Source organism: Takifugu flavidus, chromosome 10 (genome assembly GCF_003711565.1).
Source record: "Takifugu flavidus isolate HTHZ2018 chromosome 10, ASM371156v2, whole genome shotgun sequence".
Lineage (NCBI taxonomy): Eukaryota > Metazoa > Chordata > Actinopteri > Tetraodontiformes > Tetraodontidae > Takifugu > Takifugu flavidus.
In genome coordinates, this window is record NC_079529.1 from 7,633,810 (window position 1) to 7,646,360 (window position 12,551).

The 12,551-nt window shown below is 47.6% G+C and overlaps 2 protein-coding genes across 8 annotated transcripts in view; both read right to left on the minus strand.

The window, feature by feature from the left end:
• On the minus strand, window positions 1-8,817 carry LOC130533238 (myelin basic protein-like). Of its 6 annotated transcripts, XM_057046509.1 has the most exons (7): window positions 8,430-8,817; window positions 4,137-4,241; window positions 4,003-4,029; window positions 3,704-3,733; window positions 2,961-3,044; window positions 2,846-2,864; window positions 1-1,118 (listed from the first exon to the last, which is right to left on the minus strand). In XM_057046509.1, exons 1-6 carry the CDS (start codon window positions 8,547-8,549, stop codon window positions 2,862-2,864), a joined length of 369 nt encoding a protein of 122 aa, XP_056902489.1. In that variant the 5' UTR covers window positions 8,550-8,817; the 3' UTR covers window positions 1-1,118; window positions 2,846-2,861. The 6 variants fall into 6 exon arrangements, with proteins under 6 accessions (XP_056902489.1, XP_056902493.1, XP_056902488.1 ...); XM_057046513.1 differs by lacking the exon at window positions 3,704-3,733; XM_057046508.1 differs by lacking the exon at window positions 2,846-2,864.
• The window catches only part of LOC130533235 (myelin basic protein-like), a 21,763-nt gene continuing 17,779 nt past the window's right edge, over window positions 8,568-12,551 (minus strand). Inside the window, exon 4 of one of the 2 annotated variants that reach the window (XM_057046506.1) lies at window positions 8,568-8,968. In XM_057046506.1, the coding sequence (XP_056902486.1) occupies window positions 8,670-8,968 (299 nt within the window). In that variant the 3' untranslated portion in view covers window positions 8,568-8,669. The remainder of the gene's footprint in view (window positions 8,969-12,551) is intronic. The other variant, XM_057046507.1, reaches the window with a different exon arrangement.

Consider the following 12,551-nt stretch of genomic DNA (forward strand, 5'->3'; position numbering starts at 1 on the left):
TGAGGCTTTATTTTCACTTTTATTTCTTTGTTCTAAGTTAAGTGGCAGCTCGTGTTTTATGGCACAACATCGAAACATTCGGATCCATTCAGGGAAAACAACACCAGGCGAATCCCGGGAGGCCCCGAGGACACACAATCGGCCAAGCGGACAGGTGATGCAGATTTGTTTTGGCGGCTGAACCCTCGTCTGAGTTGGGCCGTGCCGCCCCTGGAAACAAACCTCCAGGGAGTTAATTAGAGCACCTTTATGAATCTGTGTCTGAATCTGTGTCACTCAGAAGAAAGGAACGGGGAAGGGGGGGCGGTTATATTTACAGTGCTTATAATTATGAGGCGAGACGGTACAGAAGCAAAGGTGGATGCTAATCCGCCTCAGAAAAACAACAGACTGTGGCGTCACAGATCTCGACATGGCCGAGAAGATTAGCACTCCACAATCCCAAAACTCCGAAGGTTAAAGCTGGCGACACGTACAGCTAGCGTCAACACAGAACGACGACACGACATTGACATTGAAGAGATGAGGGCTGAGATAAAGGCGCCACGGCCGTCCCGGGGCGCTTTTAGTGGACGAGGACAGTTTGACAGCACACAAAAAAAGACAACTCCTCTTCCCAAGGACGGGCGAGTCGGATGGACTCCAACCGTGTCTGGTCTCCTCCAGGTTGCCCTTTTTTTATCGTTAAACTAATAAATACTTTAGCAGAAGCACAGGAAGCGTGCAGACAGCGATTGTGTGTGTGGGTGTTTGTGTGTATGTGTGAGTGTGTGTGTTGGGGGGGGGGTGAGTTTGGCTTCAAACGTGAGCGGTTTCAGGTTTTACATCAACATTTCACACGGCAATTGGATCCGAGCTAAGCTAGCCTGACATACGCGCGGCAACAGATTGTGTCGCTTGCTACCAGCCAGTGAAGTGGGGGGGGGGGGGGAGGGATTTAGCGTAGATTAGAGTGTTATCAGAGGTGCAATGAAAGGTGAATGACAGGTCCTCCTCCTTGTCTTTCTTTTCTTCCCCCAGTGTTCATCCGTCCCCGGCTGTCTGTTGGGGTCAAGGGGCTGGTGGTGGTGGTGGTGGGGGGGGTCTCAGCGTCTGGAGGGAGACGCACTCCTGCTGCCCTGAAAAACACGTAAAGACACACGTTAGCGAGCCGCCAGGGGCCAAAAGATCATTAGCTCACGCTCAGCACATCTACATCTAGCCGGGTTGTTTGTGCGCAGCAACGCTGGGACTCGTTAATAAAGATGGACAAAGATGGATGCTGACTGGTACATTTTAGTGGATCGTCAGCAAATAATATAAAAACAAACTTGGCTGATCAGCACACATCCGGTGTTTCAAGGAAAAACTTTGGTCGTAACTTTAAAAAGGTAATTAGTCGCAGTTTTTAAGAGCCATTTACTGTAGAACTACAGAAGCTGGCAAAAGAAAAAAAGCTGAATGATGCAAATATAAAGAAATATTGACAAATATATGGCATTCTGAGCCAGAATACTTAAAAAATAACCTCAGTTCCAACACCTGCATTTGTGGGTGAGTCAGCTAGCCTAGCTTAGCATATGTAGATCTATGGGGAGGTTTGATGCCTTAAATATTAAAAATGAATTCCGGGTTAAATGATTCTTTTATGCGAGTCATCACCGAGTCCCAAAAACTGCCAGGAAACAGGCTTCGGAATGACGGATTCCAGCTCACATTATGCAAATGTGTTTTCCTCGGGGCATTCCATCATTTCAGAAGCAAAACATCTCAAATTCGTTTTGGTTTTTTTTTCGTCCCTGGGATTTCTTAGATAACATGTGTTTATCGCAAAGCTGCCTCCGAGACTATATAATTCCCATCATCCCACAGTGTCGCCTCAGCCTGGAAAATAATTGTGAAAGGCGGACAGATTATACGAATGAGACAAACCTTTATGGACTGCTCACACAGATAATCTACGGCGTGGGTAAAAGCTTTTGTTCTCATCTATTTTGGATGGAATTCATTATGAGCAAGAAAAAAGGATCCTCAACACCAGCAACAACACAAACGTGTGAGCGGCTAATTAAAAGCTAAGATGATTTAGTTCCCTCGCTGTGGAGACCACACGAGCGACGGCGTGATGAGCCAGTTGTGCAACCGGTCATGATGTCGCCGCTACAGATGATGCTGCTGCCCAGGGGAGGGTTTTCTTGATTCCCCTTGACTCTCAGTAAATCATAAGCAGAGCTTGAAGGCAGCTGAGTGGGTCTAAGCTAGTTCATCAGCACGGCAGCTTGCTAAAACTGTCAAACTCAAGCTAACAGATGGCGTTGAGGCTAAAATCTGCATTGTCTAAAACTGGCTAAATGTCAGAGTATTCCCATGCAAAGTTATGCTAATCTGCCTCAAAAATATCTCATTAGCTTTTAGCCAGATTAGCATCACTTTGTCACCATTTATTGAATATCTGCCGCTTGCCTCTCACTTGCATATGCTAAGTAGTTATTCAGCGCTGAAAAATGCAGCTAACATCTGCTGAGACACTGTGCAGAGGCCAGAGTCGGGAAAACTGCGATCAGATCTGATTTGCTTCGCTAATGCCACAAAAGAAGAGAAAAAGCAAATGAGAGAATCAAATCTCTAAGTTTCTCTGGATTCTTCAAAAACAGAAGCCTTTCCTTCCCTGTAAGGCCGGTATGAGTGTTAGCATTAGCCCTGCGTAACCATGGTTATAGCAGCACTGACATAAATCCTGTCCTTGAAAGCCTCTCAGATTGTTCCGCTGCAGCAGTAATGAGATTAGGTTCTTCTTCTGCGCATATCAAATAAAGGCGAAGCGACTGAAGCTCAAGTACCCATCCATTAAGTATCGGTTACTCACTCTGCTGCCGATATCATCACTGAGGCGGGGAAGGAGAAAAACAGCAGCCAGTATTAGCAATGGTCCGAATTTTGTAGTTTCCAAGAAAGTGAGAGAAGAAGCGGTGGAATGTTACCATTTTGAAGATCCTGGTCAGGGTCCCTTTGCTGTCTCCCGCTGCAGCCTTCTTGGCTTTGGCCGACTGGGACTTCTGGTCACCCTGGAAGATAATAATGAGCGTTTGAATATCTAAAAATGGTCCCAGTTCCATTGTGAGTGAGCTGTGGACGACTTAGACAAGCAGAGTGAAATGCTCCTTTCTGTTAATGGTGCAGCAGCAGACAAGCCGAGAAGATGCTGGTGAAAACTCCTGGACGAGAATCAGCACCAGGAAAACAGTAGTGGGAATCAATCTTCTATAACCGGGAGCAAAGCTCCTGTTGCTATGGGCGACGCTGTCAGAGGTGTTTAAGAACGCAAATCGCACCGCCGCCTTTTTATTTGGTAGCTTCAGTGGGTTTACCGAGAGCTGAGGAGGGCTGACGCCAGATCAAAGCCATCCGTCCGTCTGTCCTTTGATCCTCACGTCCTCCGGAACCTCCAGCTGAGTGCTAAGACCCCCCCCCCCCCCCTCCAATATACATAAACGGCCATGGCATGCACGAGTCCGGCTGCAGAAATGGGGATGAAAATGGAGCGAAGTCGGTAGGAAATGAGGCCGTTAGCGCTGATGCGCCGGCAGATTACAGCTGCTAAAGTGTTTGATGGAGACCAAATGGAAGCAGGTGTCGCTCCCCCAGGCCGGTTCAGATGGTGACCTCGCAGACCCGGGGGGGTTAATAAGGCATGAGACCAAAAAAATAACCCAACAACACCTACCAGGCTCATCTTGGCTGCTATCTCTCTCCACTGGACGAGCAGAGAAACAAAGAGGCAAGGACACAGAGGGAGAAGGGAGGACGGTCAGTGCAACGGCATGATGGGAAGGGATGGGGGGGGTCCAGCCGTGTGGTGGGGAGTCAGGGACATTTGTCAGCAACAGAACAGAGGAGAGTGTTGGAAATCATCAATATTCAAGAATTCTGGGATTTAGTTTTGTTACTGAGACAACAATTAGTTCCAGTGAGCGAGAAAAGGTGGAATATTTAACGTTTCTGAGCCAGACATGAGGGACTCACCCTGGACTTTGGAGGGGCGGGGGTCACCTGAGGAGGAGTTAATCACAGGACAGTGAGAAGCGTGAAACAGGAGCAGAGAACACGGTGGGAGCGCCGCGGCGAGGGGACGGCGAGTGGCTTTTTACGCTACTCACGATCGTGCGGAAGAAGTGGACCACGGCGTTCTCCGTCCCGCGCTTCCGAGGGGACGTGGCGGAGGCTTTCTGAGGGCCTGGGGAGAGGGCGCCTCGGAGCGATCCCTGAGGAAGACGAGGAGGAGGAGAGTCAGACGTGTGCTAAAGGCAGAGAAGACGTCATTTACAAAGTTTTGACAGCAGAGTTTGGTGAACGCTGTCAAAAATAAAGTCCCTCTGTCGTCAAGGAGACCTTGAACTGGGGGAGAAAAGGAACACCCCTGGGTTGAATTGATCCCCTAAAAACCCTACGTTTGAGTCTTGGCTCAACAGCTGGAGGTCTGAGAACAATCCGCCTCCAAACCTCAGGATCCTTCTCCTCGCTGATCTGTTGCAGGTAGCAGAGAGTCGGGTTTCACTCGAGTGAAGCAGCCAAACGTCGCCGACATCTTCTCCCTAATTAACCCCTTTCACAGCGCCACAAAACCCTTCAGCCGCGGGTCATTAAACCCAAAGTAAAACGGCCACAGACGCCTTTTTCCTGCCAATGGCTTCATCTCGACAGTAGGCAGCGTCAGGTGAGGTGGGGAAGGCTGCCTCATTACAAACTACCTCCCTCAGCTGTTCTTTTGCTACCTATTATAAAGGCACCTTATCTGGTTTTGGCTGCGCAGGAAGCTGATGAGTCACATCCAGTTTCCTCCAGTTGAACGCTTCACTGAGAGAAACTGTCAGAAGATTCTGAAGAGCCAGAAATGGCGCCGGATGATGGAGAGACAGAAGCAGAACGCCCTCGTGCGCACCTCCGATCAGGAAGAGCAGTAGCTGCGCTTGTGCTACATCCCATCGCCGCCGTGACCCCAGTGGCCCCATAATGAGGTCCGGCTGCATTCAGGTGCTCGTGTGTGTCGTGCTGCACTTCTGCCGTGACGCCCACGATGGAACATAGAAGAGACAACAGAGCCTGAGCCTTTTGTTTGGGCGGGACGGAAGAAGAGATTGGAAAGGAAATGGGAGATCAAATAACGTCGGAAGGATTCTGCAGGTCTCGCTTGTCTCTTTGAAGTCGCTCTCTCCTTCTTTGTTGCTGCTGCTCTGGGCCGCCGCCGCCGAGGTTCCATCAATCTTCAGCGTGTGAGGAGGCGCTGGTGTTGTCAGAACAAAGGTGCAGAGACCAGAAAAGCTCTTCCTACTGACGACAAATGGTTGGCCCATCATTGTCCTGACTCCTTTCCTGTTAATAGAGTTTGAATTTCTCCCCCTTTGGTCTCCCTGTTGGCAGAACCCCCCCACCCCCACCCCGGACAGGTGACCACCGTGCTCCTATTTCAGTGTAAGAAAACCTACACTTTCTCTCCATCCTGGGGTCAAACAAGGTTACTTAATATGCAGAATATTAAAACACCATGGTGGGAACAGACGTTTCCTCTGGAGCAGAACTCAGGAGATTCACAGCTAAAATTATTAGCTCCGTTACAGGATTAGTGCCTCTACAGTGAATAAGTAGCAACGCTGATAAGTCCATTACAATCGATTCTGAGCTTTTTGGTATCCTTCCGTCCTCCTCTGGTTTTCCGGGCCTGGAGTGCAGGAGCAGAACCAGCACCCACACTCGGCTGACAGGGCTCCTTGTTCTTCAACGGCTCTGAACAAACATGTTTTTGGATGCCGGTTTTACAGCCTTGCTAAAAGGCCGACGGCAGCTGCGTATTTAACGGTGCTCGATGTGGCAAAGTGCTTTGTGTGTCGCTGCTGGGTTATCGCCTCGAGCTTAATTAGCTCCGAGAGAGGAATTCATCCTCTGACTGAGAGAAAACAAGTGAAACGGTTCAGGCTCTAAACCCTAAACAAACCAGCCCCTTGGCTGGGGTGGCGCCTTCGTTCCACATGTGAAACCTCTGCTTCTAGCAGATGTGTCTCCTCTCGCAGAGCGTACGAGGATCCTGTGGGGTCAGCGTGCTAATTAGGCAATTATCTGTTCCAAAAATGGTGAAAATAAGCAGGAAAATGCAAAAGACTCTTGGAATTGGGTTTAAGTGGAGTTGCTTCATCTGCTGAATTATGGCCACCTAGAGCCCTCCTGGCCCGGTAAGGTCTCAGAACCACCTTCAGGTTTAAACGTGGCGACGCTTGAGAGCAGGGAGGAATGAATTCCGGCTCGCTTATGTCCCTGAGAAACGAGACAATTAGCCCGAGCCGATGGCGACGCCGTGCACGTTTGGCAGCGTGTGAACGGGAGGCTTGAAAAGGTGCTTCCGTCTCTCTTCCTGCCTCTTAATCTTGAGGCTCACACAAACAAGTCAACCCAGCCATCCATTACGGAAAACTCAGATAAACAGCGGCTCGACTTTCCATTAAAGCTTTCTGCGGCGCTCTTGTTTACGAGATTGCATTTATTCATCGAGCTGATCACTGCAAACTGCAGAGGAGCATCAAACTCCCAGGGGCTACGGGTTTTCGACATCGGGGGGACTTTCTTTGCCGCCCAAAGGGCTAAACAGTGCTAGCAGGCAAAAAGACAAATATAAAAGCAGGGGGTGTTGTTAAAGAGTTTTAATCAAGCAGTAATCCAAAAATAAAACAGCTTAGTACAGGATCAAGTTAGCAAGAGGTCAACAGTCATGGCACAGAGGTTTCCACCGCAGAGTTGAAGGCGTGATGCTCAGAGATCAGCTGCTGGTTAGACTCAAAGACGAGAACCTGAGGTGAGAGAAGTGATGGGAGGGGGCGTCAGAGGACCACCCCCCTTCATCCAAGACACTAGGGTTAGAGTACAGGGAGGGCAGTCTGGGTTGGATACAAACATCTGTGGTTAAGGTGGAGATTTAGACTGAAACGTGCTCTTAAACCTAATTCCAGGTATTTCTTTACTTGATTAAAGACGTTTTGGCATTCCGGAGCAGATTTTCTGCTGTCAATTCATATCCTGAGATTGGAGATTTGGGTCATCTCATACCTTAATACTCCTTAAAACGCCAATTATGCAAACAAGACTTTTTCAAAAATCCTGCAAAATGTTTAATACATTTAGTGAAATGGGCACATTAACTCAAGATGCAACAGAAAACAGGTCAACGCAGCGTTACCCTGCTAATACTGCAGCCGGGAGACAGCAGGTCATTTTCAAAATAGCCTGAATCTGCACATGCAAACCAGGAGATAAGAAACCAGGGGAGAGGAAGAAATTAGTCCAGCTTAATTCTTTTGTTCTTGAGATGACATGTTTGAAGGCCGACTGGAAATGATCGAATAGAATTCATACAAGGACAGAAAAAGCAGAAAATAGGCCACAATGTGGAAGGAAAGCTTTAAAAATTGTTCCTTTGACAATTTACCTGAACATTTTGACATTTGTCGAAACAAAAATCTCATCCTCAGAACAGGCCAACACCTTTTTTTGAAACATTTAGAGTCATTTTTAACCCGTCATGACACGGTTGAAGCAACAGAGCCGATCCTTGTTTCTAAGCTCTGCACGCGGAGCTTCGGGTTAACCAGAAAAACCAAGCAAATCAAAAGCCACGTAAAGAGCAGAAGTTTGAACTCCTCTTCCTGACAGAGTTTTGAGGCAACATTTTTGTGGATCGATCTAAAGTTATTCCAGCACAAGCCTACAGGGGGCACAGCTGAGCACAGAGAAGAGCTGATTCAGAATTGTGCACTTTTAAGCATTTACATGATAACTTATATGATTCTATGCAGAGGACACAAAGCTATTAACACTCTCCCAACATACTGTCTATATATTCTAAAGCGATTGTTTAAATATACTCTTTTATATAAACCGTTATACATTTTAGATCACCTTGTTCTGTAGTATAATCTGCGAGTCAGCGAGAGGTCCATCCAAATGGACCCAGAAGAGAAATAAAATCAAACAGATCTGCTACAAAAGAACCTAAATGTTTACATGTGAATGACACGGGCCCGGGTCGCCTCGTCATCCTCACGTAAACGTACCTGAACAGAAACAGGGCTGTTCTGGCTTCATCTGACAAACGTCCCAATAACCGAGAGCGATTCTGCCGACTCACATCTACAACCTGCTTTTCATTTGGGGAGAGGCTACTAAAGTCACCCAGAAAACAAAAAAAACACAACTGAGTATAAAAACACATCCAGTAATGATTTAAAATCAGCCTGTCGGCTGTAAAAAAAAAAAAAAACAGAAAAGAAGAAAGAAAACAGCCAGGATCCAGTGATTGGTTGAGTCTAAACTCAGAAGTGTTTGGAAACCAAAACATAGAGCGAATGTGTCTCAGATCAGCACAATGATGGGATGGAAGGTCTCCTACACTCTCTCTGCTTCCTCACCTTGCCCTTCCTCTTCTTGTCTCCTCCAAAGAACTTTCCAATCTGGTCCAGGAGGCCGGGGTTCTTCTTCCTGCGACCCAGCCCGAAGGCAGCCTGTCCAGAGCCGCTCGTAGACGCCATCTTTGTTCTGGAGGTTGGGTTGTGTTTGTCAAACGTGGGCAGTTGCTCTCTTAATTGAGAGGCAATATAACAGAGGGGGGAAGAGAGAAAAGAAAAGGAGGGAGTGGGGAAAAAAAAAGCCTAATCTAGTTCCTCGTCGGGATTCTCCGACCCGCAATCTGAACCCGCTCCGCTGTGCTCCTGGATGGTCTGCAGCTCGTCCGACTCGGAGGGTCGCTCTTTGAAGGTGTTGTCCTCTCGTCCCGGGGCATCTCGGGAGAAGAGGCGGGCCAGGTGGGGGCGTGGCGTGGCTTCGTCAGGGTCAGCTGTGCTGGCCGGGGTCCAAGGCTGGCGGGGGCCCTCAGCGCCCGTGGAGTCAGTCACCGCCGGCATCTGCGAGACGCTGCCATTGTTCTGGTTTGTGTCTGCCTCACCCAGGCCTGCGCAGAAACAACAAGGGTCACCACACACCCCAGCAGCACAATGGGCCCCTCTCACCAGGGCCCACCCACTCCTGCCACGCCGGAGGCCAGGAGATAAGATCTGACTCCTGAAGTGGAATCAACCACACCGAGATTCAATGTTTTCAAGAAAGTGATTAATTTGCTGGGCAAAAGAGAACTCTGGAATCTCGATTCTGTACTTGATCAGCACTAACTGAGATGAGGCTCGTTAGACAGCTGGACCTCAAACCTCTGCAGCTCCAGTTCTCACCAGATCACAGCAGATCTTTCCTCCGGCTTCGGGTCAGCAGGGAAGGGATTTCAAAGTTATGCTGCTGGGCTACAAATCACTGAAAGGTTTAGCTCCAGACTACAATAATGACAGTGATGTGATTTATAAGCCCAGCGGGGCTGCAGATCCGAGTCAGACCGGACTAAATATGGTGAAACAGAATTTTGCTGCACATAAATGGAACAGGCTGCCAACAGAAGGGTAAATCCAGGTTCTGGACCACAGCTTTTGTCTTTTTACTTGCAGTGTATCTTCTGGTAATACATTTAAATCAGCAATTTCATGCGATACGCTTTTGAAAGGAGCAGTTGATGCAATAGAATTCCCAAGGTTGGTTCCACTAAGGCTAAAATATCCCACTGAGCTTTATTACTGAATTGTAAAAACACTTTTACAGAAAAAAAATGTGAGCCAGCGTTAACGGCTCAGTCACAATGTGCATAAAACTGCCCCACGCAGAGCAGGAATTTTAGCCCCGCAGGCTAATAATGGGGAGCAGCGGCTTTAAAAAACAGACACTTTAACACAGTTAATGCTAATAATAAGATGGAATCACGGCGGCATCCACGCTGACAGTTATCAGTTAAATTAGGCTGCTCCCACAGCAGAGGACATCCAACCCATTCTCAACCCCCCCAACACTGTCCACAGTGTACTGGTTGTAATGGTGCAGCGCCCCATCAGAAAATGTGCACGCTAACACTGGCTGAGACAAAGGCCTTCTGTCAGAGCTGCGTAGTTATGACTCCAGTGATGACAAAGACTCCAGTGTCACTAAAATAACTCCTATAAGTATGGATTCACAAGCCGGAGCACCGCGACACTTATCTGATTTGGACTGAGATGCTCCACAGGGCAACTGTCTCCAGCAGCTAACTCCGGGATTGATGGGGACCGCAAACGACCCCTAAGTATTGGCATAATTGCCGGAACAATCTTGCTGTATTCTCAGCTCCTTCTGGCTGGTTCAAAAGCGACAAATTATGCCTAAATGTGCAAAGATTAGCGGGTTGGGGAGAAAAGACAGCTGCATTTTGTTGTAACCCCGGAGGAGAACCTTTGCCGCTCCCACCATGACGTGTCAAAATGGTGTTTACAGCCACAGGTGTTTATCCTGGGGGTGAGTAAATGCACCTGACAGCTACCATATGCACACCTGCAGATTTCCACAAAAGGAAACTAAGAGTTTAGCACGCGTGCCTGCATGCATGGCTGCGTTCCTGTTTATCTCATCAGTGGCTTCACACCAAAATCAGCTGCACACCTCAAACACACACACACACACACACACACGGGCCTTTAAGTATATTTAGTTGAAGACTCTCACTGACACGTTGCCCTGCCAGCCCCTTACTACATGTGTAGCCATCATAAAATCAAGAGCCATCAACACTTTAGCTAAACTTAAGGTGTGAGATCCAGCCAAAACGCCCTACCACCTGTAGTCGGGTCCTAACTATGTCTCATATACAGGAACACACACTCAGCTATTAAAAGGTGGCTGGCACTAATAAGGTCACAGGGTTGTTTCTGACCCACCGAGCACTGAGACAGGTGCCAACGTTCCCGTCTAATTCCCAGTTCCTCCACAAAGCACAAGGCTTCAAGGTGAATCAATAATCACCTTCGGCTCCTTTTCAGTCCCCTGCTGGCCAAGTCTGATGGATGTTCGGAGTGTTTCCCAAAAACTAAACACAAGTGTTGGCAGAGTTATTAATTTTCCAGGAGTTGCAATCTTGGCTCAGCCCACACAGATTACTCAAATTTGTATAGAAGAAGAATAAATTATTAACGTTGGCCATCAATCAGCATGTCTGGCAACGGAAATAGACAAAACACCAGAAAGTTAAAAAAAAAAAAAAGTCCACTGACTATAAAAGTGAAAAGAAGTTTGGACTAAAAAGAGCCAAAGTTGCTCAGGATATCTCAGCTACTGCCTCAGAGTGTTCACATTTAACGACACCTTTTCATGGGACAGCATCCTTGAGCCGGACAGAACTACAACTATCAAAGATGAGGAGACAGCTGGACAACAAGAGCCAGGAGGAAAACAGCGTCTGCTCCTGTGAGGCTCATGTCTCCAGGACGGACTATTAAATTCAGCTCTCTGGAAAATCAGCCTGACAGAATCTTTCAAACGCATCGTTTGGCGTGACCACAGCTGTGATAGGCGTGTAACAATGGATATTTCCTCATTCTCTTCTCCTTTTACAGCATATAAAAGTGATGGCAGCCCGAGTAAGTCGCCCTTTAACGACTGCACCTGAGCGTGACGTCCTCGGGTGTACCCAACACATTTCAACTTCCATTCTTTCGGGACAGGAGTCCAGAAGTTTTTCAAGGATAGCTAGTAGCCTCATCTTGTCTCTTTTCCTTGATGCCTGTCAATGCAACAGAAAGTCCGACCCTTCATTGATGGGTGAGGCCAATGATTTGGATGAATTTGACCTCTATCGAGCCGACTCAGCGATGCCCTTGAGGGTGAAGACAGGACAAAAAGACAGCGGTGCCTAAAGGCTCTTAAGACTGATAGGTACGAGCAAAAGAAAGCATTAACCAGTAGCGTAGGCCTTTTAAAATTCATTTAAAGTGACTGTCAGGGACCAGTTTCTGCAGGTTCAGAACACAGTAGTCGGACACAAGGGGGGCACAGACCAATGAGAGCATGTAGCAAACATAGTGTGAATAACAACGCATTAGACTGTTTGCTTTAGCGCGCCCGAGGGAACAACTACACAAGCAGAATGGCTTCATCTGTCTCTCCCACTGTCCTTCAACCTCGAGTGGCCCTTTTTTCGTGACCTTTCTCTCCGTTAGGGTGCCATGAAGCTCTGCAGGTACTCCTCTGTGCTGGTGACTCAGGAGGAGCTGCTGAAATGTGAATGTGTGCCGAGTTACTGCTACGGATAGAACCCCAGGCCCTTTGATGTGAGAAACACCAATGAGATTCATCGAAGGAAAAAGATCAAAGAACATACTGAAATAACCAAGAACTAATTCTTTGCACTTTCTTCGACTAAAAATTAGAGGAATAGTTTACTATTTCTGATAGCGTTATTCCGTTTGCATTAAACATAATGCACAATTATCTCTTTGATATCTGCTGATCAAAGCATACTCATATAGAAAGCTGCCCTGGGGTGAGTTTGTTTTACAGAAATTGCCCTGTTAGCACACAACAAACACACAATTGATACTGAATCCAAATGCACCGGATTACAACGGGAGTGGAAAAGACAGTCTACTATGGGATGGAGACAGGACAGGACTTTTCTGAAGTGATCTGTG